This window comes from Dipteris shenzhenensis, chromosome 21, assembly GCF_047967505.1.
Source record: "Dipteris shenzhenensis isolate YYH24624 ecotype China chromosome 21, Dip_SZ_1.0, whole genome shotgun sequence".
In the NCBI taxonomy this organism is placed as follows: domain Eukaryota; kingdom Viridiplantae; phylum Streptophyta; class Polypodiopsida; order Gleicheniales; family Dipteridaceae; genus Dipteris; species Dipteris shenzhenensis.
The window spans coordinates 39,973,903-39,998,263 of record NC_141616.1 but is presented as its reverse complement, the minus strand read 5'-3'; the positions used below and the strand labels follow the sequence as shown (position 1 = coordinate 39,998,263).

The 24,361-nt window shown below is 41.1% G+C and overlaps 1 protein-coding gene across 3 annotated transcripts; it reads right to left on the bottom strand.

Moving 5' to 3' along the window:
* Window positions 1-6,459: 6,459 nt before the first annotated feature.
* Window positions 6,460-24,066, bottom strand: LOC147888851 (Plasma-membrane choline transporter family protein). 3 transcript variants are annotated; one of them, XM_087392896.1, is made up of 4 exons: window positions 23,844-24,066; window positions 21,945-23,178; window positions 21,445-21,793; window positions 6,460-6,928 (listed from the first exon to the last, which is right to left on the bottom strand). In XM_087392896.1, the coding sequence occupies exons 2-4, from the start codon at window positions 23,102-23,104 to the stop codon at window positions 6,674-6,676; spliced, it is 1,764 nt and encodes a 587-aa protein (XP_087249022.1). In that variant the 5' UTR covers window positions 23,105-23,178; window positions 23,844-24,066; the 3' UTR covers window positions 6,460-6,673. The 3 variants fall into 3 exon arrangements, with proteins under 3 accessions (XP_087249022.1, XP_087249021.1, XP_087249024.1); XM_087392895.1 differs by having other exon boundaries at window positions 21,945-23,152; XM_087392898.1 differs by having other exon boundaries at window positions 21,945-23,145.
* Window positions 24,067-24,361: the final 295 nt, after the last annotated feature.

Genomic DNA, 24,361 nt, shown 5'->3' with positions numbered 1-24,361 from the left:
AGGGAAAAGTGAAAGAAAAGGGGGAAAGGGATAGGAAGTGTGTGTGTGTGTGTGTGTGTGTGTGTGTGTGTGCATCTTGAATGGCACCAATCAAGATGTCTACATTAAGTATGTGTTGGAAGTAGCATTCGCAAGTTGTCTTTTTATTGTCGAGGATTGCTTCATAATGGGGATGCAAAAGATTACCATAAGACAATTCAATATGTGAAATTAGAAGATGATAAATCACACAATAAGAAGGACATAATTAAATTTTGGCATGTTGAAACAAGTCTTTATGTACTTTTGTAGAAATATAAAATCTAGTTAAAGGGTTTGTTGTCCCAATTTCTATGCACACAAAAAACTTCCTTAAAGATGTTGTCATCCCCTTTCTCTTTGTCTACAGTTGATGTTGTAGGGTAGTCACTTGTGCACTTAACAATGAGTAAATAAAGGCCAATGTGTCAAATCATTAGATTGCATATGATGTCGTGGTGTGGTTGTTAAGTTGAGAGCTGTGATGTAAGCATAGTGATGTACGCATAGTGAGTGTAAGGTTGAACATAGCACTTTCGAGTAAAAATAGATCTGCATCTGCAAAACCATGAAAAGCATAAAATCATTCACTCTAAATTGGGACTAAGTAGAGGGAAAATTACCTTACCATAACTTGTCTTGTTCATGACTTTATCATAACTTGTCTTGTTCATGTATCCATTACATTGACAATATGTGGGAACAGCACATAAAGTTGCAATGCTTCATCCTTAGAACATTTACAAGCTTGAACAAATTCATGTCACTTGTCTTGTTCATGGCTTTATCATAACTTGTCTTGTTCATGTGTCCATTACATCAACAATATGTGGGAATAGCACATAAGGTTGCAATGCTTCATCCTTAGAACATTTACAATTTACAAGCTTGAACAAATTCATGTCACTTGAATGAGGATGTGCAAGAGGAAGTACGTACTTGTGTTATGACTTTGAAGCAAACTAGGATGAGCTTGTTCGAGGCAACAGCAACTTTATAGGATAGCCTTATCCTTGGGAAATCCAAAAATGATGATATTAGGGGAAAGGGCCCCCTAAGAGGAAGATAAAAGAAATTCCACATCCTAGTCAAATCCTTCAGGCCAATACATTCATGACACACAAGCTCCAAGGCCGTATAAGATTCAAATTTGAATTTTGGGGGAAAATTAAAACTCTAATACATCTTGTTTAAAGTATATCAACATATATATCACTAGAAATCTCTTGATGAGTTTTTTCCAAAAATATAAGGTCTGACAAATTTGGGTGACTCTACATATCGATCATCCATGGACACCAAATTTTCCCTCCAAAGTGCCCATGAACTTTTTTGGAACTTTTAGAACCTCCTTAGGTGGCCCTTTTGAGACCCCAAATCTCCCCCAATGTTCTTTATGATATTATGTGGGAACCTTGAAAAGGTATTACAAGCAAAGTTGGTGGATGGTTGGGGAAATTTTTTCCATGTAGGTGAAATACTTCACTAGTACTTATTACTAAAAACTTCAAGCTATCCAAAATATTTATGTGTCCATCTAGGTGAAAGACTTTCACTAGTACTTATTACTAAAAACTTCAAGCTAGCCAGAATATTTGTGTCACCAAGTGATGCACACAAGTGCATTACACATGTTAAAGCTATGGTGGCTTTCAAGTTCCCAATGTAAACTCACAATGTGAAGGATGATTAGACATAGTGTATTCCATTGCAGCATAGCAGATGTGCATGGCAAGGTCATGGAAGACCTTATTGATTTTAATTTAGTAAAAATAATAATAATTTGTCAAATCTTCTTGATTTTGATTTGTGAAAAATTGTCTAACAATGCTTTAGGGAAATAGATGTAGCAAATGCTTGTCTTGATTGGTGCTTTTATGAAGCCATTTTTTATTAATGGAAGCTCATCTATTGCAAGAAGAAAAGTTTTGTTTTTAAAATTTAACCTTTACAAATATGACATGGTGCTCTATTGACAGTATGAATTAACTTAATCACCATGTGCAAAACGTGTGTAAGAAGATTTTTGTCTTTATTAAACTTGATATTTGTTAGTGGGTTGTAAGTAAGTAGCTATTATCAACATTAATTAATAGTAGCGTGACGGTATGTTTATAGTAGTATTCTCAATGGTAATGGTCAATAGGCAATAGCTACTAGGATTTTTTTCATGAGTAGGTAGTAAACCATCTATTAGTAGCATGTTAGTATAACTAGTATTATAGACGTTAGTAGAAGATAAATTCATAGTTCATCTACTAAGCAGTAGTCAAAATACTAGTAGGGGTGTTAGTACTAGGAGACTAGTAGTGATTACAATCATTCGTAGTCCATCTTAATGCAAAAAGAAGATACCAGTATATAAAGAATATTGAGACCGCGATAATTCTCTTCTATCTCACTTTACAACAGATAGTGATCAATTACAAAAAGGGGAGAAAATAATAAATCTCAAAAATCATGCAACAAATGAAACTTTTTATAACCATGTTCAAGTACATGATTCTATGTTTACAATGAGTTTGAGTGCATATTAATCTCTACAAATCAATGATGCTTTGACCATGATTGTGGCATGATTCCCTCAAATAAAAATTTAAATGGTGCCAATGAAGGATCGCAATTCACACATTCTTGTAGTTATACAGAATCCATATTCAACTTATGAGCAAAAATTATAAAATAGGTCACAAGGACCAATAATCAAGAGACCATTTAGGTTATAAAGGGCCAATAATCAATTTCACCAAAGAATTCACCCTATAAATATAAATTTGATCCCACCAATATTGAAATCTCTTAAATACTCAAGTTAAATATAAAATGTCACATCTCAATTTTCTAGAATTGATGTACTAAGTGCATGTTATATAAAGTTGTAGATTTAATGCTTGAAATTAAAGGTACAATACCTTCATGCATCTCAATAGTGTCACATGATCATGTGGTATTTTATTCCACCTCGACAGTTCCAATTTTCTAAATTCATGAAATTTGTAAGCTTTTCAAATCTCTTTTTTCAATAGGGGAGGATTATAGCAATAATTTGTAGTGCTAGTAACTACAGTTGTATTGATAAGTATTGCAATCCTAACAAGTCTTGTAGTACCAATCCCAACAAGTATTGAGAAGTATGCCTGTAGTTATTATTAGCACAGTACAAATAAGTTTTGTATTAATAACAATAATGAGTTCAACTATACTAATAAGTACTATAGTTCTAAGGTAACAATAGTAGCTACTATAGTACTATAAAGAACCACAAAAATAGTAAGTACTACAATACATACAAGCCTTGTTGTGCCATCTCCACTACATACTAGTAAGTACTTTCTCTAATAAGTACTCGTAAGTCTTGTGGAAGTTAATACCAATAAGTACTTTAGTATTAATAGTAGTACCAAATCTGTTGCAATCCTTGTAAGTATCCCAATTTAAGTAACATCTATTAGCATTGCAACTAACAAGTCCAATAAGTATCAAAATGCTACTAATTAGTTAGTGCTTAATAAGTACTACAATTTTTCTTAATAGTGATGCTAGGAAAAACATTTTGATTAAAAATACAATTTCGATAGATATATTTTCTAGCACTACATCGCTTATTAATATTACAATGTAGTCACTAGTACTATAGTACTTCTTAATATTGCAACTTCTCTCAACTATTATTAGGTAGTAATGTTATTGACTAATGCTCTACTACAATTACTTTCAACAATCTAGTTGAATGAACACTTTGTGTAGCTTTTCCTAGTATTGTTCTAGCATAAATTTAGGCTTAGTGTGGATATGATTTTTAAAAAACCTAAAGGTTTTAGTATATAATGTATACTTTGTATATAATGTAAAAGATCTTCAAATTACATGTTATCTTTATGTGTTGCTCTCTCTCTCTCTCTCTCTCTCTCTCTCTCTCTCTCCCCCAAAACATGGTATCATCGTTTTCTTCTCTTCTCTATAAAGGCCATAGTGTGCCCACCTTACTTCAAGCCGAAGCCATGGTGCATCCCTTTGTGTGTTGTGTGATCAAGCCATAGTAAATCCCTTGGTTAGTAAGTTTTGGCCACAAAGGTGAGGTTTTTAGGTCTTAATACATGTACATCAAGATATAGGTCTTGTTGACTCAATGATTTTGGGTTCAAGACTCTCCTCTCGTTTGGAGCTCTATAGCTTTTGAAATTTCATTTCAAAGCTTTGTGTGAGAGAGAAGGAGCGGCCTTCTCCTTCCTCCTTTTTGTCGTCTAAGAATGAAATGTCCTTCTCTTTTGAATTTTTTGTAGAAGAAAAGCCACTTGGCCACTCTTTTTTATCTAAAGCTTCCTCCTTTGACTCGCTACACATGGTGATGACCCCACCCAAGGAAGGCCACAAGGGATTTAGCATAGGTCAAGGAGCCCAAGTGCTCCAAGGCCTAGGATACAAGGTGATGCAACTGTTTTCAAAGCACAACCACCAATGCACAATGGCTCTAGAGGCAAGGCCCTAAGAGACCAAGCCCATAGGAATGTGCCATGCATGGCATAGCTATCGACACATATGGCACCCCTATGGGACCTCAATGCCCAAGATAAAAAAAGTGCCAAGTGGAAAACCTTAATAAGCAAAATCATCTAGCATTGCACATTTCCAATTTACATTTCACAACGATGAGTATTTTTTGATTTGTCACAAGCACAACATGGATTCATATACAAAAGGAAAGTTATCATTTTTATAACCAATCGAAAAAAATGTTAAAATAAAGAAAGAATTGGACAAGATCTCGATATTTGACATAGATATCATGAATCACACATCCAAACATCTTCATGTTAGCTTCTCTCACAAAAGAAGCACATCTTCACAATGATTCCATAGTACGTTTTTTTAACAATTATGAGCATGAGCATCGTTGGGAGGAGCTCAAATCCATAGACCACCAGGAAAACAATTCATGCTACACAATATCTCCACTAGCAATATGCATAACCACTATGGCGAGGCATAACCATAGGAGGAGGGAAGGGGGAGTCGATTGGAGAATGAAGAGTGGGAGTGAATGAGGAAGAAAGGGAAAATATACACATGGGGAGGGTGGAAGAAAGGAGAAAAAGCAATAAGAGAAGGGGAAGAGCCTTCGTAGCTTAATTGGAAGAGGCTACATCAAGCAAGGGAAAGAGCCTTCATAGCTTAATTTGAGAGAATTCTAGCATATACATGACATGAGATATGAAGAATAGAAGGTCTCTATGAACAATAGCATATACATGAGATGAGATATGAACAATAGAAGGTGCCTATATATCTATGTGAGTCTTCCTTACTCACATACCTTCATTTTATAGCTAATTTCTCATCAGTAAAGAGGCCTCCCACATGTTTAATGTGAAGGAGGGCATCTTCCATTGGGCATCTCAGCTCAATATCTTCAATTGGTGCACTATGCACAACCACATTCTTAATTCACATATGGGTCCGTCCACATGAAGGGGTTGGCACAAGAGAAATCTTGCCACCTCAACCATGGGTCCATAAGCCTCTTGGTCTTTTTTTACTATTCATATTCCCCCCATGAGGCATGGAACGTGTAGTATTCCCATGCCTAGTTCAATTGCATGAGCTCTTACTTGCATTTCATCATATTAGTAGGGGAGGCTAGTGTAATCTTTGAAAGGAACGACGAATGTAATCTACATAAAGCTTGCCTCATCAAACATAATGCATGCTATCAATGCCGTATCCACACATATCCTTAGCCAAGTGTAGAATGTCAATTGGATGATACACATTCATGACTCAAAGGGGCCACAAAACCCATATGTTGCATCAACAAAATCCAAAGCTAGCTACTTCCCCTTGCTCCAAAGGGAATGACTCCCAACACATCGTCACTCATATGTATGGAGGAGATCAATGAAGCCCTTATTCAATCACCATCATTCACATCAAGGGAGTGTCACAATCTTTTAGAAGCCTTGGGGGATATGAGAATCCAAAAGACCTCAAAGGGATAGTCAAAGTATTAATGTGGTTTGAAAGGATGTTCTAACATTCAACATAAGGCGATATATGGGCTTCTAAATGTCAATGAAGTGGAAAGGCAAAAGTGAGGTGTGCATTCAAGGAGCTATTGAGTGAGAGATTTTTGTAAGTCTAGAAATATTCTCAGAGGAAGAGCCTTCCAACTTATACATTCATGCCACCTATGGCTGCTCTTATACCAAAAGTCTAGCATGGCATTAAACATGGAGTGAAGACTGGTATGCTGCCAAGCACTGTTTAGCAGAACTAATATCTATAATTAAGCCAGAGTTGCTTCCAATTACAGCAGGAAGGTCACATCTGAAAGAGCAGAAGCAACATGAACAAGCTAACAGCCAGATCTGATGGGCGTGAAAATCTTCAGGGCACAGCCACAGTGCAGCAAGAACATGCAAATTTACTTGAAAAAATGCCATTAAATTCATAGAAATCTGAAATTTTTGTTTGTCAGAATACATACAGTTGGCAAACCATTCAACTAATTCTCTATCATACAAGCCACACAATTGCATGAGCCTGCATTTGAGCAGAAAGTCTTTGCAGCATCATATCTAGTGTGCAAAGTCTCGACAAAAATGCAACAGCAATATCAAGACATCTAAGCATGCAGAATTTTGGTACCAGAAACATCTCAGGGCTGCTGTATGGCCAATGTCGGTGGTAGATCACGAGATACGGGAAGCATGAGATATATATCATGTACCCCTGGTTTCGACACCACTCCAGAGTCCTTATCGATGGCATAGCAAATGTAAACTGTGTCAATGACATTGTCCAAGACTTGAATGAAGAGGAGGAGCATGACAAACAAGACAACCCAAGCAAGAACTGCCACATAATACGCAGCTCCTCCCAAACTTGTTGCAGACCTTACAATGGCACACACCTGTAAAATTGAGCATAGGCCACAAATTAGGATGATATGAACCTCACAAATTTCAGAAATGTACAGCAAGGCACTCATTAAGGAAATGTGAGCTCGGAAATTTAATCAAAAGATTAAAACTTCCACTCAAGCTTCGTTAAGTCGCATCCAGAAGAACAATAGTCACATTCAATGAGTTAACTCATGATAGACAGAGGTGCTGCCTAAAGCAGATGATTATGACTGCTATGAATATATGCATGCCACGAAGGTTTAAGTCATATGAGAGAATGATTATAAGCCTTCAATGGCCTCTACTATGGATAGTAAACTGTTTAGAATGCATTCAAATGGCATGCACCCAAAAGACATTATGTATCAGGGCATTGTTATACAACCCCAGGTTGGTTTCTATTCAAAGCCTTCAAAAGAATTGCATGGAATGCTTATGCAGCTCCAACCAGCTATAAACATCAGAACATCCCATTACAAGGGTCCCTAAAACTGGTCTCAATAATGCCCACTACTGATACTTATGGCAAACACCCAGAGGGGCATGTACTACGTGGGGACCTGACTACATGTTTGAAAGATTTATGCCCACCAGATCTCTACCTTCCATGTTAGCCACATGCCATATAGCTCCAAGGGTCAAAATCCTTCATAGTGAAAAAAGGATCACTTCAGGAGGATTTGACATCAAAACCACAAGATAAAATATTAGTAAGCAAGCATCAATACCCAGGCATAAGCTGCCTTACACAATTTCAAAACCCTTTAATGAAACCCAGTACTCAATATTTATGTGAACCAAGACCACCTCAAACTCCTGCACAGTATGTTTTCTTCCTTTTCTTTCTCTCCATTACTCAATAAATTAGAGACTGGGACAAAAGTTCTTTTTTTTTTTTGGGGGGGAGGGGGGGCCGGCAGCCGGCCGAGGATGATGGTTTTTGTGTCCCAACTCTCAACAATTACTAATGCTAGGTTAGCCTAGTCCTAACCATCGTATTGTTAACCTGGGTAAGACTATTCCTAAGATCCTTTTCTATCTAGATCTTAGGTTCAATTGGCCTTAACCTAGATCATCCAACCATGGTTATAGTCCCGATAGGGATACAGCAGGCCATACAACACCTAAATCCTTCTTAGGCCATGTAGTTTCTCACTTTGCAAACCACCAATTCTAATCTATGGCCCAACAATACGTTAGAATTTTGCTCTTGTACTTGAGCTTGCTCTCCAAGCCAATGTTGCATCTTTTGATGCAAACCTAAGCCACCCAGGTACTCTAGACTCATCACATTGTCAATCAAGAGGATGAGCTAAGGCAATTGCAAATTAATGAGAAACCTCTCTCGATACATAACTACTACCACCACACACCATAGTTTTGTATAAAAAGAACCATTTAGTGTAACTACCGTGTGTATCTTCTCGGTATGCCTCATTCCAATAAATTTGAAATTCAAGAAATGCAAATAAATCTCAAAATACATCAAAAATTTAATGCAAATTCCATTATAACATTTCAAACTTCAAATTAATGCTCCATGACACTATTAGGGCTTTTTAAAGTTGTACTCATAAGTGTTTTATCTAGGGGCCTCACAATCATTCTATTAATCATTCATGTCTTTCCACAAACTAATAAATTGAAAACACTATCTAGGGCCCTACAACAATGCCCTTTCTTACATTAGAAGACTATGAACTTTCCGTCCAACTTCTGAGAACTTCCATAAAGTTGTATATCAAAGTATTTAGAACTTTACCAAAGTTGTTATTCTCCATTTGTAGTCATTTATGTCAATATACACTTCAAAGAAAAATATTGTAACCAAATGCTGATCATGATTTTCAAGGAGAATTCTCCGAGTTCAAGGACAAGGATAAAGCTTGGATGGAGGTAGATACCCAAACACACATAGTCAAGCAAGCCTTTGAAGCACCAAGGCCAAGCAAATTCACCCTCGAGGTCACCAAGGAACCCCCTAAGGGAATTAAAATTACCACTATGCATGCGCCCAACACAAATGCTCTCATAGATGAATCCATGCTGTCGGATGTAAAAATTCTCCCCACACGGAGCTTCCCACAAAGAAATGCAGAATTTATGAGATGAAGCACAACATGAAGTAAACCAAGCCCTCTTGGTTATGCAATATATTGCTCAGAATTGATTGCCTCAAGAGGTGGTGAAATACAAAGAAGCTCAAACAAAACTACGAGAAACAAAGTCAAGGACTTCTATTGCAGCTGAAAGAATGAGAAAGGTTGGTTCCGCAAGCTGAAGCCTCCTTGCAATTACAACATCTAGTGCAGAAGATATGCCGACGTACAACAACTGTATCTTACTTCAACACGTGTATATACACAAAACACTTGCACATCTGGGAGAAAGAAGTCTCAGAAGAACAGCCCAAAAGATCTCATAAATAGATATAAAAATCAGTACAAAAGGAGCTCTAAAAGTGTACCAACAACTGCAGCAAACTCTGCTGAGGTACAGGATCATCATGAGCCTCCATATGCTGTACCCTCTGCTGATTATCTCCTGTAGACTGCCGTCAGGCTTCAGTACCCACTCATCAGAGCCCTGCTGCTCACTATGCACATGGAATTCCCTGCTGCTCTTCACTCTGATGACGATCTGCACACAGGAGAGGGCCAACCAGTCGCTGCTCAAAACTTATCTTACTTTCCACTAATATACGGCAAGAAGCCAGCCAGACTGCTGCTGCAGCTGACCAGATCTAGTCTGGGCCAACCCAGTCTGCATACTAATGGACTGTACAGCCGACTGAACCTGCCCCTGCTGACCTGTCTCAGGCCTATAAAAGGCCCTGCCGGTAGGCACCTTTGTGCTAGTCCTATTCCAGCCCTTCTTCCCTATAGCAGGGCCTGTGGCTGGGCCTGTTTAGCCCCCACAGCCAGCCCTATATCTGGGCACACAGTCAGCCTTATGCGCTTACCAGGGTGGGCCCATGAGCTTCCCTAAGAACTAACTCAAGAAGGATGTGATGTTACGGCCCACATGACGACCTGTCTGCTGAGAACATGGCGGCCCCTCTCAATCCCCCTACAGATTCCAATAACACACCGTCTCCACGCTTACACAGAAAGGTGTCAAGCCCCATCTCACTCTCATTTGGAGACTAACAGAAGAGGCCTTGACCCTATTTATCCAAAACAACATACGCATGAAGGAAGCTGCCAGGGGGTAGGGTCAGCCTGCCTGTGGTCTGCTGCTGTAGACCAGATCTGAGGGGCACTTGCCCTATATAAAGGCCCCCACTGGTGGGGTCTAAAATTCATTAGTGCCTCACAGTTTGGCTGCATAGAAGAGCAGGTAGGAGGTCTAGGGATCCATTCAGCAGTGTGCCTCAGTTTATAGGCCTCCACCAGGGAGAAAAGCAATAAGGAGAGAACTTGGAATAGCACTTTGCCAGCCTAGTGAAGCTCCATAGGAGCAAGCAGGCTGATATGTGTTGGAACTTGGAGGCGATCTACGGAGGTAGCAGGCAGCACACGAAGGTTCTTACAGCCCACATCTAGGCAGCATCCAGGCTGATAGATATGAGCACACCATTTTGTATCAGGGTTTCCCTATTTTGGAGCTTTTTGTAATCAATGTATTTGGCTGTTCTACTCCATGCATAAAAGCTCCTGTCTGTAATTTACTTCAGTAACACCACCTTTAATGCATTGTGTGAACCCTAGGACAAGTCTTCCACAATGGGAGTTGGCTATAACAAGCAGCTCTCATATGACACCTTATTGGAGATATGTGCATAGATTATCTAACAACACCAACACAGGCTTATAGAGTTATGGCGTTGCTTTTCATCTATGAGTGTCTGCAGCAGGAGATAGACTATCCTCACTCTCTCTCTTGCTCAATACTAACTGCAACTACAAGATGATGCACTCAATACACAAAGTGATGCTTTGGATGTGAGTAAGAGAATTAGAGGGAGAGAAATTTAGTGGACCTCCGAAGAGGAACATATAACTGAAATGTATGAATGCCCAAAGTACAACTGTATGGAGGGGATGAAACCCTCAACTGCAAACTGGAGACACTAAGCTAACTAGAGGAGGTGAATCCTCACTAGATCCCTGGAGAGGCTGAGGCACCCTTCTGGTCTGCTGCAAGGAAGCCTGGCTCTATTGCTCTCAAGGCTTGAAGGCCTGAGGAGTGGATGGAGAATGAGGCCAAGGGGGCTGCTTTTATAGGCCCCCCTTGGGCTTCAAAATATGGACCAGCAGGGCCGACCCTGCTGCTGCACCACCAACCGGGGCTGATGTGGCCGACTGGCTGCTGATGTGGCACCGACCAGTCCACGTGGCAGCCAACTGGCTGCTGACGTGGTGCTGCTGAGATGGTGCCTCGGCTGCGACTGTTCTTGCGCCCTGTCCTTGCTGGATGACTGCGTACATGGCAGCTGCTGACATGGCTGCCTGTGTGGCAGGCCACGTGGCTGCCTGCGTCGGCTGCTGTTGAGCTGGCTGCCTGCGTGGCAGTCCAGCATGGCCACAGGCTGTGGATGCCCGTGACATCCCCTTCTGCTGAAACTAGAACTAGGGTATGTAAGTGGCCTCCCGTCGTGCTGATGGAGGTGACTGGCGGTGGTATACTTTGGCTGATAAATCCTGATCTGGATATACCTTTGTAAGACTAGAATAAGTCCAATCATACAAATTTAGAAATTTTGTTGTTCTAAAGATCAAAAATCTACAAAGAAAATAAAAGAGAAAATGAAAGAGAAGAAAAAAGAGGTAAACAAAAACTTTTATGAAAAGCAAAAGGAAGACATACTAAGCAAGCAAAGCAACACTTATGTCGTCATCAGTGCCCAAGCATAAGCAGCTATACTGGGTTTCTAAAGACCCGCGGAGTCTCTTGGGCAAACCCAGTGCTTACTAAAATACGTCAAATAAACAATAGAGAATGAAAACAAGAAATAAAGAAGAAACGCAGCAGGTGACTTAAGCAAAAATAAACAAGCAAGTCAAGAAACAAAAACTTCCAAAAAACTAGAATCTCTCTCTCTCTCTCTCTCTCTCTCTCTCTCTCTCTCTCTCTCTTATTTAAAACATAAAAAGTTAAATGGCACTTTACACTTATGTCTCGTTTCTGCAAAGAGGCAAAAATACATTTCTAACTTAGAAAGCACAAGTATACTCAAACAAACTCTCTTTAGAAACTAAAAGAAAAACGGGCTATTCAGCTCCCTGCTTTTTGTTTTCAGCTTATGTTCAATCATTCTAAACAAGCCTAAGGCCGAAACACCATAGAAAAAATCATGATCTGGATACCTGGTTCATGAATCCAAAAATGGTTGCTAAGCACATGAATCCTAATCTGCAGGTACTCAATTCTTGGATTTGGTGCTAACTTCTGGTAAGGATAGGTGCTGGGGCAAGATGATGCTCCATGTGGTTTTTGTCAGTGCATATAGGTGATAGGGACGGAGGAGACTAGGTTTGAGAGAGGCATCCTGGTCTTGGTGTAGCCCTGTTGCCTGCTGTAATACTGTATCCTGTTGTAATACTATAGCTTGTTGGCGCCGGTCTCGAACCCCTTGAATGACTGATATCAAAGGTCGAGGCGAAACACCCTTAATCCAATAGATGAACTTGGACCCATGGCCTAGGATTTTGACATCCAAGCATTGGTGCTGGTATTCTGGTCGAACTTTGAACTGGTGCCAGTGCTCCCAAGATGATGTCCGCTGCCTGAGTAGGTCCGACCCTGAGTGGCCGACTGTGTACCCACCCTGAGATCTTCAAAGTGGCTGAAGCTACCTGCATGTTGCTCTCTATCTGCTGCCTTGGAAATGCACCATCCAAGGTCATTGGTTCCACTGGCGTAAGAGGCAACAAAGCCTTCTGAGCTGCTTTGGTGGAGATGATGTCCTCGGAACTGCTTGAATCTGCCAAGATAAGGACCTTCTGACCACCGACTTGTCCATAAAACTAAAACATATTGGGAAACTGACAAGGCTCCCCCTTCTGTTGAGCTTCAAGCTCCTGGATGACTACTGAGGATGTCCCTGTAGTTTGTTGTTCATCAAGCTCCTTGATGACTACTGAGGTTTTTTAGGCTGATGCTGAGCCACTTGACGTTGCTAGAAGCTTTTGGTAATGCGAGCATTAGGACCCGGCACATGACAATGGAAGCATCGGTTCTCCTTGGCATAGATTGCTCGCGTCGCTGTATCCAAGTACCCCACCATAGCCATTGTTATCCTTCACCATCCAGCTCTTCTTCTACTGCCCATTCCCACCATGACTTGGCGTCGAATCATGGGACGTCTTACTGTTGACCTACTTGGATCCTTGACCCTTGTGCATGAGCTCAAAGTTCTGAGATCCTTGACCCTTGTGCATGAGCTCAAAGTTCTGAGCAAGCTCATAAGCACCCTCGTAGTCCCGTTTTTGCAAACTGGAAAGACTAAGCTAGCTAGAAGAGGTGAATCCTCACTAGATCCCTTGGAGAGGTAGAGGCACCCTACTAATCTGTTGCGGGGAAGCTTGGCTCTGCTGCTCTCAAGGCCTGAAGACATGAGGAGTGGAGGGAAAATGAGGGCCAAGGGGGCTGCTTTAATAGCCCCCCCTTGGGCTTCAAAATACCGACCAGCTAGGACAACCCTGCTAATGCACCACCGACTGGGGCTGATGTGGCTGACTGGCTGCTGACGTGGCACAAACCTATCCACGTAGGAGCCGATTGGCTGCTGACGTGGTGTTGCTGAGCTGGCGCCTCTGCTACGACTGTTCCTGTGCCTTGTCCTTACTAGCTGATTGCGTGGCAGTCCCACATGGCAACTGCTCACGTGGCTGCCTGTCACCAATTGGTATTTCTCCCAAGAAATTTAAAAAAAAGTCTTTATCAGATTTGACTATGGTCAAAGAAAACTGGCTTTGGTTCACTAAAATAAGTTTTACTACTTTTACTTTTGCTTTGCATTGGTAGCAGAGAACTGTGGGGACGCCCACAAGGAACTAGGATTAGTCCAAGAACTAGGAATGCATGCATTTCGCTCTAATGGATTAAATGTGAGAAGTTGTTTGTGCAGGACCTAAGAGAGCCCAAAAAGGACCCAAGAGTGGGGAGCAAACCACAAAAGCAGGTCCCACGAGGCCTAAAAGAATGGACAAGGGGGCGCCTCTTTAAAAAGAGGGCCCACAAGATAAAAAGGCACTAAAAGCACCAAATTTACAGAAAACCTAAAAAGCTTGGTTTTTTTTGTAAAAGTAGCTTTTAAAAAGCAAGCCCTAGCTTTTTGCTAGGCCTAGTCTATAAAAGAAAGGCCCCAAGCTTCCAAGATTCATTCAAGAGTTGTACTCAACTTCATACTCTTTTCAGAGCCAGTTGCACAAAGTATTTTTCTATTTCAATAAAGACCTTCAGGGGGTTCCAGCCCTTATTTATGGGCCCTAGTGTTGCGCATGCTACGTCTCCTTTTTCTCTCCCTCTATTCTATCGCCAAGAACCTTTGAGATAAGAGCTGCAATTCTGATTTTCAGATTTCAGTTTGTGTTCTCCCACTTTCTATCGCGAAGTTCTTGTGAAATATTGCAAAAGTATCATGCGGAAGTAGCAATCTCTGTTGTTTCTCTCCCTCTCTCAGTTTATTTTGTTTCCCATAAGAAATCTACTGCTGCTCCTCGTCAAACAAAGTTATCAGATGTTGTTTTTCCTTGATATCTTTGAAATTCGAAATCTATCTTGGTGAATATCTGCTGCAAATTGAAGATCCAGGCTGCATTTCTACCAGAACTGATTCGTTTTTAGGGTTTTAAGGCTTATTACCAGTTCGTTTTAGGATTTTTGGTCCGGTTTCAGTGATATTAGAGCATAGGATTTCCACTTTCCTTGGTGGAAACGGTCCAAGGCTAGAATGCAGCTGTGAATCAAGGTGAGGCACACCTGTTTTGCATCAGTTCGAGTGTTGGAGGGTGAGACGCACCAATTTTGACCTGATTCTTACTCGAGAAGGTGGGGCAGTCTTGTTTGGAGGCTCGTTGTGGCACTAGGAGCTAAGGCGCATCTTTAGGAGGCACAAATTCGTCTTGGCCAGACGTCTCTTCTCTCTCTATTGCCCTATCTCTTAGGTTGTTTCCTTCTCTTCTCTGTGATCTATCAAGTGGAAAAGACGTTCATCCTATCGTCATCCTTGGTGACGTGCTTCCAATCTCTTGCTTAGAATTCTCACAGCAGCAAAAAGCACTTGCTTTTCTCAAAAAAGCACCTGCTTTTCACAAAAACAACAGCTTTTTGTGCACATGCAGCCTCCCGTTCTCCAAAGCGGCGTAAAAAAGCAATTGCTATTTCGTTTTTCTCATCATGGACGCGACCTCTCAGCCTTCACAAGTACAAGCACCTAAGCAAGATTGCGAGATGAAGGGGAAAAGTTCCCAGGATGAGGATTCCTATCGAGAACTATTGGCTGAATTGGCAAAAGCAAGAGATAACCACTTCTTAGTTGAAGCTTGTCCTTGAACAAAGTGACTTTAGAGATGTTATGGGACATCTAAAGCTAAATATTTCTTTCATGATTATGAAGTTTGATTTATCTTTATTTAAAGACCTAACCCTTGTATCTTGTTACAAGGAATGAAGTGTGTTGTTTCCTTGATTGTTTCAGGGATCAAAAGCAAAGCACACAAGATTGCTTATACATACATATGTGGTCCTAAAGTATGCCTTGATAGGTCAAACTAGTTATTCCGAGTTATATTTCAGTTTTGGAGGATTTCAAGTTATTGGACACGAGTGATATAGTCCCTCTTATGGAACCAATTTCCTGTGAACTATGTGGTCAAGGCTATCGACTATTTGTTTGGTCTCATCAAACTTTTGTATACATAGTACAGGGACAAAAGAATCTCAAAGCTATTATTTTCAGTTTATGGGTTTGAGCAGCTTATGCCAAAGAGAAGAAGTGTTAGAGATTACTTGTATATCTTTTATGAATTGAAGAGTTAGATCCATGATAGATTCAAGATCAAACCCTATTTGAGGATGGTATGTTCAAAGTTGGCAAGTTGATAGTCATGCGGCTGATTTTATGACCTTCAATTAGGGAATTGAGTTATGATAACTAGTCATGATAATCAGTTATGTTCTTATGGAGGATGAGATGATCAATTATCCGATCCTTTCTGGCGGAATTCCATGTGGTCATTATTAACCAAGTATTTCAATTTCAAGTTACATTATCTCAGTTCCAGAGGGGTTTTAAGTTATGGTATTCAGTTTTGTTGTTTGCTTGTTATGGAGCATGACATGCTCAAGTACCAGCCCTCATTATGGCAGCATTTTATGGTCATTAACCCAATATTTTCTTCAAGATTCTATTATACAATAGTTTCCATTGAGAATTTTTTTATACAAGAACTCTTATGGTTTCTCATGGATTATGGCCAAAGCGACATAGTTTTACAGTCATCTGTCAGTTATATGTCCTTTTGAAACGTTTGAGAACCCTCCAAGTTTATGTTTGACCAGCACAGTAAGTGTTTGGTAGCAAGAAGACTATTGAGAATTGGGAGCACTTTTGTACTGAGAATAGTTCTTTCTAAAGCCATTCCAAGAAGAGGTTCACATGACTTGGAAACAGTATCAGTATATCTGAAATCACTCCATGACTCGAGGGGGTCTCTCAAGAAAAGAACTCAAAGAAAGGCTCCAAGAAATATACTAGGCTAAGTATCTCTTTCATGTTAATAAATTTTGCCTTATGTTTATTTGAAGACCTAACCCTTGTATGGCAATACAAGGAGAAAAGTGGACTGTTTTCTTGAATTTGTTTCAGGAAGACACCTCTCATGAATGAGAAGTCAATGAGTATGATATGCCCAAATATTGGCCATGCCAATTTATGGCTTCCTTTTTATTCGGATTAAAGATGGAGTTGCAGCCAAAGAAACCGAGGGGAATACAGAGCCCTTGAAAGAAGCAATCATTTCAGAACTATCTCTAGTCCAGCTTATGAAAGTCAAAGAAGAAGCAATCAACTCCAAGTGAAAGGGACACGGATTTGCCAAGAAAGGACATTATAAGTACCAGATGGGAAACTTCTATGAGTGTATATACCTACAGACATTATGTTGCTTCTTAGAAACAGAGATGTCAAGAGCTTTGTCATTCCAAGGAATTTGGACCAAGAATATTGATATGATCGAGAATGGCACCAAATCAAAAGGACTTAGGTGGGTTGATCATAGCAAGAGGATTATTACATAGTAGTGGCAGCATGGATCGAATAATCAATCCAGAATTAGAAAAAAGGGCCTATGGCTGCCCAACGCTCTTAAAGAGCAGGAAACGCCAAGAAACAAAAGGGCCCATGACTACCCAGTGCTCTTAAAGAGCAAGAAACGCCAAGAAAAAGACAGGCCTATGGCTGCCCAGAGCTCTTAAAGAGCAGGAAATGCCAAAGAAAAACAAGAATCTCTGTACAGAAAGTAAGTGTTTTAGATGCAAAAAGAGGGGCGTGTGGCTGCCTAGTGCCCTGGAAGACCATTCGGCCAAAAGGAGCAGAGAATGCCACAAGACCGATCTAAGTCAATGATTGGAAGTTACCAAATTCCAAGATCCACTTTAGGTGGAAGAGATGGAGGAGATCCTCCAACAACAGACTGCGTACCGCACATAGAAGAAACCCAGAGGCAAGTTTATATGTAGGTATCTTGCCAAGTACCAGAACTATTAGGCAATTGATGCCCAAAAGGGAGGCATCCTCAAGTTTTACAAATGTATCAAGAAGCTTTTAAGTTCATGACAACTAATTAGAAGCCGAGGGGATCTCACCAATTGGTATTTCTCCCAAGAAATAAAGAAGAGTCTTTATTAGATTTGACTATGGTCAAAAATAACTGACTTTGGTTCACTAAAATAAGTTTTCCTACTTTTACTTTTGCTTTGCACTGGTAAAAGGGAATTGTGGGGACACCCACAAGGGACTAGGATTAGTCCAAGAACTAGGAATGCATGCATTTCGCTAACCTCTAATGGATTAAATGTGAGAAGTTGTTTGTGCAATGTGTAGGACCTAAGAGAGCGCAAAAAGGACCCAAGAGTGGGGAGCAAAGCACAACAGCAGGTCCCACGAGGCCTAAAAGAATGGACAAGGGGGCACCTCTTTAAAAAGATGGCCCACGAGACAAAAAGGCACTAAAAGCACCAAATTTAAAAAGAGAGCCTAAAAGCTTAGTTTTTTTTGTAAAAGTAGCTTTTAAAAAGCAAGCCCTAGATTTTAGCTAGGCCTAGTCTATAAAAGAAAGGCCCCATGCCTTCCAAATTCATTCAAGAGTTATACTCAGCTTCATGCTCTTTTCAAAGCCAGTTGTACAAAGTATTTTTTATTGCAATAAAGACCTTTGGGGGGGTCCAGCCCTTATTTCTGGGCCCTCGTGTTGAGCGTTCTGCGTCTCCTTCTTCTCTCCCTTTGTTCTATCACCAAGAACCTTTGAGATAAGTGCAGCAATTCTGATTTTCAGATTTCAGTTTGTGTTCTCCAGTTTCTATCGCAAAGTTCTTGTGAAATATTGCAAAAAGTATCGCACGGAAGTAGCAATCTCTGTTGTTTCTCTCCCTCTCTCAGTTTATTTTATTTCCCAAAAGAAATCTACTGTTGCTCCTCGTCACACAAAGCTATCAGATGCTGTTTTTCCTTGATATCTTTGAAATTCGAAATCTATCTTGGTGAATTGAAGCTAAGGGCTAGGCAAGTACTTTCCCCTCCCGATGTTCTATACAATAAGTCCCTCATTAGAATAACTCGAGAGTAATGTACACAAGTTGAGTTCACCGAGGAATTCCAATAGGAAATCCCCTCAAAGGAAGCATTGCTTTGCATGTCGAACTCATCGAGTAGTTAAGACCGACCCCACATTGCACTTTTACTCACTACACTCCCACGCAGAGGAACTGACAAGCCAATCATCCAAGTCCCTTTGGGCTCCCTCAGATTCCCTATGGTGGAAAAAAACTCTCTAGGGCAAGAGTTTTTTCCGCAAGGTTAGCAACAGCCACTTGGCTTACCACTAGAGAATCAAGAGAAAGTACTATTACTAGTGGGTACTCAAGGAGGAGCTCAATTGTGGAGCTTGTTTCTAGAGGTTGTTGGAGAGTGATCCAAGGTTTATGGAAGGACACATGACAATGAGGATCTATCAAGGATCTCATCACCCCATGTGATTATTGGTTGTGGATGGTGCCAGATCTCTGAAGGGTGAACCTTGGGAACATGGTGCTTGACCACAGCCAAGCTGTCCTTGGCTTATGAGGATGATAGCAATGAACCTGACGGATATGCTTGTGTTGCTCAAGGTTTTGTGAACAAGGAGAGTGGTGCCATGGATAGTTGGCACCACTCCGATGGTATCTATTGTCCAAAATGGCTTACCTACGCGGGGCTGGACCTATATGAACTGAGCTACAGGTTCGAAGACTGGATATCAAGGACACCTTCAACTTGTTCCTGAAAGCTTCTCAAGAATGCAAATGTGTGCAATGCATGCAGAATTTGAATGCCGATTGGCCCTCCAATGGCAAAGAGCGCCCTCGTCAGAGTACTCGTTGCTATTTCGACCGAGGAATTCCAATAGGAAATCCCCTCGTGGGAAGCATTTCTTTGCATGTAAGAACTCATCGAGTAGTTAAGACCGACCCCACATTGCACTTTTACTCGCTACACTCCCACGCAGAGGAACTGACAAGCCGATCATCCAAGTCCCTTTGGGCTCCCTCAGATTCTCTGTGGTGGGGAAACAAATCTCTAGGGCAAGAGTTTTTTCCGCAAGGTTAGCAACAACCACTTGGCTTACCACTAGGGAATCAGAAGGAAGTACTATTAATAGTGGGTACTCAAGGAGGAGCTCAATTGTGGAGCTTGTTTCTAGAGGTTGTTGAAGAGTGATCCAAGGTTTATGGAAGGACACATGACAATGAGGACCTATCAGGGATCTCATTACCCCATGTGATTATTGGTTGTGGATGGTGCCAGATCTCTGATGGGTGAACCTTGGGAACATGGTGCTTGACCACAGCCAAGCTGTCCTTGGCTTATGAGGGTGATAGCAATGAACCTAACGGATATGCTTGTGTTGCTAATAGACAAACTTATGTTGCTCAAGGTTTCGTGAACAAGGAGCATGGATAGTTGGTACCACTCCGATGGTATCTGTTGTCCAAGATAGCTTACCTATGCGGGGCTGGACCTAAATGAACAAAGCTACAAGTTCGAAGACTAGAGATCAAGGACGCCTTCAACTTGTTCCTCAAAGCTTCTCAAGAATGCAAATGTGTGCAATGCATGCAGAATTTGAATGCCGATTGGCCCTCCAGTGGGGAAGAGCGCCCTCATGAGAGTACTTGTTACTATTTCGACCTACAAGCAAGGTGTGTGAGAGATGGCATATGAATGCAAGGTGAATAGAGAATGCTACGTGAGAGTCACGATGAAAGGGTGAGATACCCTTTCATTAATGTCCCTTGAGATCACTCAAGTTCCATCTTCCCATTTACACCTACCCTTATCCTATGACCCATGCATCTACCATTCAATGCACCTTAATGCACCCTTCCCTTCCTATTGCCCCTAGGACCTAGACACGCGTGTGCATATCTTTATTAATAAAATAAGTATCACATGTCCAAATTTGATGCCGTTTGTAGCAGCGGCTCTAGCTCAACTAGTCCTACCTAATCAGATGATCCACCACCATAACAAATCAATTGGCGTCCATCATAGATACAAATACTTGTTACACCATTGGCGTAGATTATATAATAATGTGTTAATGTCTACTAATCACGGATTAGTGATTTCTCTTGTCATGATAGGGAGCTGATGGAACATTTGCATAGGTTTATGAGAGGGGGTATTCGGATTTGGATGTCCCCCCCTGTGAGTTCCAATATGAGGACAACATGGGGAGAGGAAGTATGACCTGCAGCAGGGTATGGGATCTGAGAGAAGGAATCTGGACAAGAGGAACGAGAGCTGCCACGTGGACAGCACGAACAGCAAGCACGACTGGCACACAGGGCAGCACGTGGGGCTAGACGTAGCCCAGGAATAGGAGGGAATGGCTGGCATGATGCACGTTACAAGTGACACAAAGGTCTAGTAAAAGACTCTTGCACAGTTACAGCACAATATGTTTCATGACAAACTTGAGTATACATTTCCCCAAATTTTCCGATATAAGAGCCTAAAAAAAGAGAGAGAAAATGATGGGGGAAAAGATGAGTATTGCTACCTAAATGTCACAAACAGACAAATCAGCTTGCTTAAGTTGGACAACGAGACAATTACCAAATGAAATCAACCTTCCTAGACACTTTGGTATTCTGCTCAAAAAGTCCTTAACTTATATCCAATGCAGTACTTTAGGGAATATACTAAAACCTTAAACACAATCACTATGTCAGCCTGTCAGAAGTAACCAATAAACCAAACCGTTAAAAAATGAAATTCATATTGGTTTGACAACTCAAGAAGATGAAGAAAGCATACCACAATAGCATAGACGACAGAGACGACGAACACCATCCCGCCAAGTAGACGCGTGGAGATTACCTCCACAAAAATGGGAGATAGAAGGTTGCGTTTTAGAAGGTCATATGACATTCTGGCAGAAGTACAATAGCTCTGTCCAGTTATGGCTGCAAAATTAATGGTGAACTTATTGAGGAACTCTATAGCAAAAAGTACGAAGTTTACACAGCAGCGAAGGATAATGAGAAAACATCCTGTTCCAGCTTGTTCATTCTGGGCATTGTCAACTGCTGCTCGAATCATGCGCACAAAGGACAAAACGAGTCCTGAGAGACAAACTGTGCCAAACGAAGGCCCAAAAGCATTCCTGCACAGACATTGGTTTATGGGTAATCATTTAATGCTCAGCACTACAGAAATCAAGAAGGAAGAATTGACCAGCTGGCCAAATCTAGACGTGACGGTAAAATCTTCCACAGCTCTACGCTAACAAGAGTCATTTGGCAGAGGTGACTTACCGAAGAGCATGCCTAATGCTCCCAGTAACACGAGAACCTGTCATTGCAAAGTACCATTGAGCGATTGTGCCACTGATTGTATAAACCTGGGCCTCCGCTAATATCAAAGAAGACCAAAGCACTGTAAAAATTGCAAGAACATAATATGCTGGAACCCAACTGTCCACCTTCCATGTGCAGCAATCTGTGGCAGCACTTCCCTCACAATCTGATGCTGAGCTTGCAACAATCTCCCCATTCATGTATGCATAGATTAAGAAGACTACGAAAGGTATTATATAAATCAGAAGTGCAATTGTGAGGCTGGGTAAGACGAGTAAAAGTCCCCAATTTCTTAGAAGAGCTTCAGCTGCTGTCTGCATAATCTTGATTGTAAGCTCCACACGGTACCAGTTGGCATAAATGATCCATGCAAATATTCCACATATTAAAAAGACAAAGACTAAAACCGCAATTCGACCATAAAGGTTGAAAGCTTCCTGGCATTCAATGGTAATGGTGCAGGCAACGAACCAGAAAACATTCAAGAATATGGGGATGAGAACAAAGAAAGGGATACAGGCGTAAACAAGCTGTTTGGCAAATGCCTTTAGAAGCCACAGTAAGCCAAAGACAAAGGGGATACTCAGCACCAATGTCACCACTAAGGTCCACACCAAAACCGTTACAAACAAATTCCCACTTATAGATTGTTGAAGTCCTTTTTGTGAGAGCGTCGGTACCAACGCAAGCTTTAATGTGTCCATGGCGCTCTGATTTTGCAACTGCTTATGCCTTGTAACTCTCTCCCTTACATCTTCAGCCTTCCATGAAAGACTTCCATACTCGTTGGAAGTATAACACAGACCAGATGAGCTATTGTATAGTGCAGAATCCGCTAGCCCATAGTCCGAGTTATGGTTGACAATTGCAAATATTCCAAATGCAATACTAGCAAGGACTAAAACTACAAATATGACTGTAAATGCAACGTCTCGAAATGGTCTTGGCCCATACACATAACCAGAACCAGGATAATACAGCTGAGGTAATGGAGGATCAGCAGGATCCTGCACTCTATTTGATTCTCCTTCGACAAAACTTGGAGGCTTCTTCAACAGAGGCTCCAAAATGTCCTTCTGACTTGTAACTCCTTCAGTCTGTGTACCCTCAGTATCCATACTATCTGCTCCAATTACTAGAGGTTCACTCTGACTAGCATCTGAAATCTGACAGCATTTTGAAGTTATCAGAGCTGCATCATCAACAGGTTTGATTTTAAAATATTAAAGAGCCTTGGCAGAAAATTTTTAACTCATAAATCTCATTTTACAGGACAATAGCTCGTTGAAAGAGACTGATGGTGTTCTTGCAAACAAGCACACAGGCAGCCCGTCCCCTCCTCCCCCCCAACCCAACCCACCCCTCCCTCTCTCTCAAATCACGCTCATGAGTAATTTTGTAAGTCATAAAACAAACTCCGCTTTCAATGGAGAGTGGTATGAGATGCTCTTTGGCTTGCAAAATGAATGTTAATTGTTGGTAGCTTCTAGTGTGTTTGTACGCGGTACATTTTTGCTCTGTCAATTTAAATTTCCTGGAACAAGCCCCAGTATCACATAGTCTCACTGCCGTTATCCGCCTTCGACTCAAGTTTGGAAGCTTCAGAAGCGGCAAGGGAATGTTTACGCATTACGTGTAGGCGCTGTGATGGAGCAACTTTTACACAAGACCAGACGTGAGCGAACAAATATGCTGTCGAATTTCACAAAAGAGCCAGAATGCTGAAGCCTCATCCGCGTTATATACAAGGGTAATTGAAAAAAGACGATAATAAGACTACGTACGTTTGGGCGGGAAACCTGCGCACGTGAAAAGGCAAGGGAAGAACCCTAGGAATGAGTTCAACAGCGGACTGACCTGTTGGTGGCTGGTGATGGAGGCGGACCAAGCCTGTGATGGATTGCGGGGAAAGGCAATCAGGGGCACAGAATACTCCAAAAATTCGGAAGCAAAGAGACGGAGCTGCGATTGAAGAAGCTATAAAAGCATGGCGCCATTTTCAATCGGGAAAACATACGGTCAATGGTATGCTTCATTTTCCACGTTCCCCCCTTACATTAATTGTCCCTTACGGAAATTAGTCCAAAGCAAGATAGCTTTTTGCTCATAGAGCCTAGGAGCACCTTTCCAACTCCAATTCATACACTTATCCCCCGAAAGAAAACAACTAAGAAAAACAAGTGGCAAAACCACCATGGCCCTCCTTTTAATGACACTAAGAGTGGTCGAGCTACCACTTAAATGCTTAAAAATGATTAACCCTTAACATATCAATATTCATTAGGGTTAGCTTGGCCAAAAGCATTGGAATAGAGGGCATCAACCCAAATTAGCAAAAAAATTACCCGCTTTCCACCTTTCACATTACTAGATAT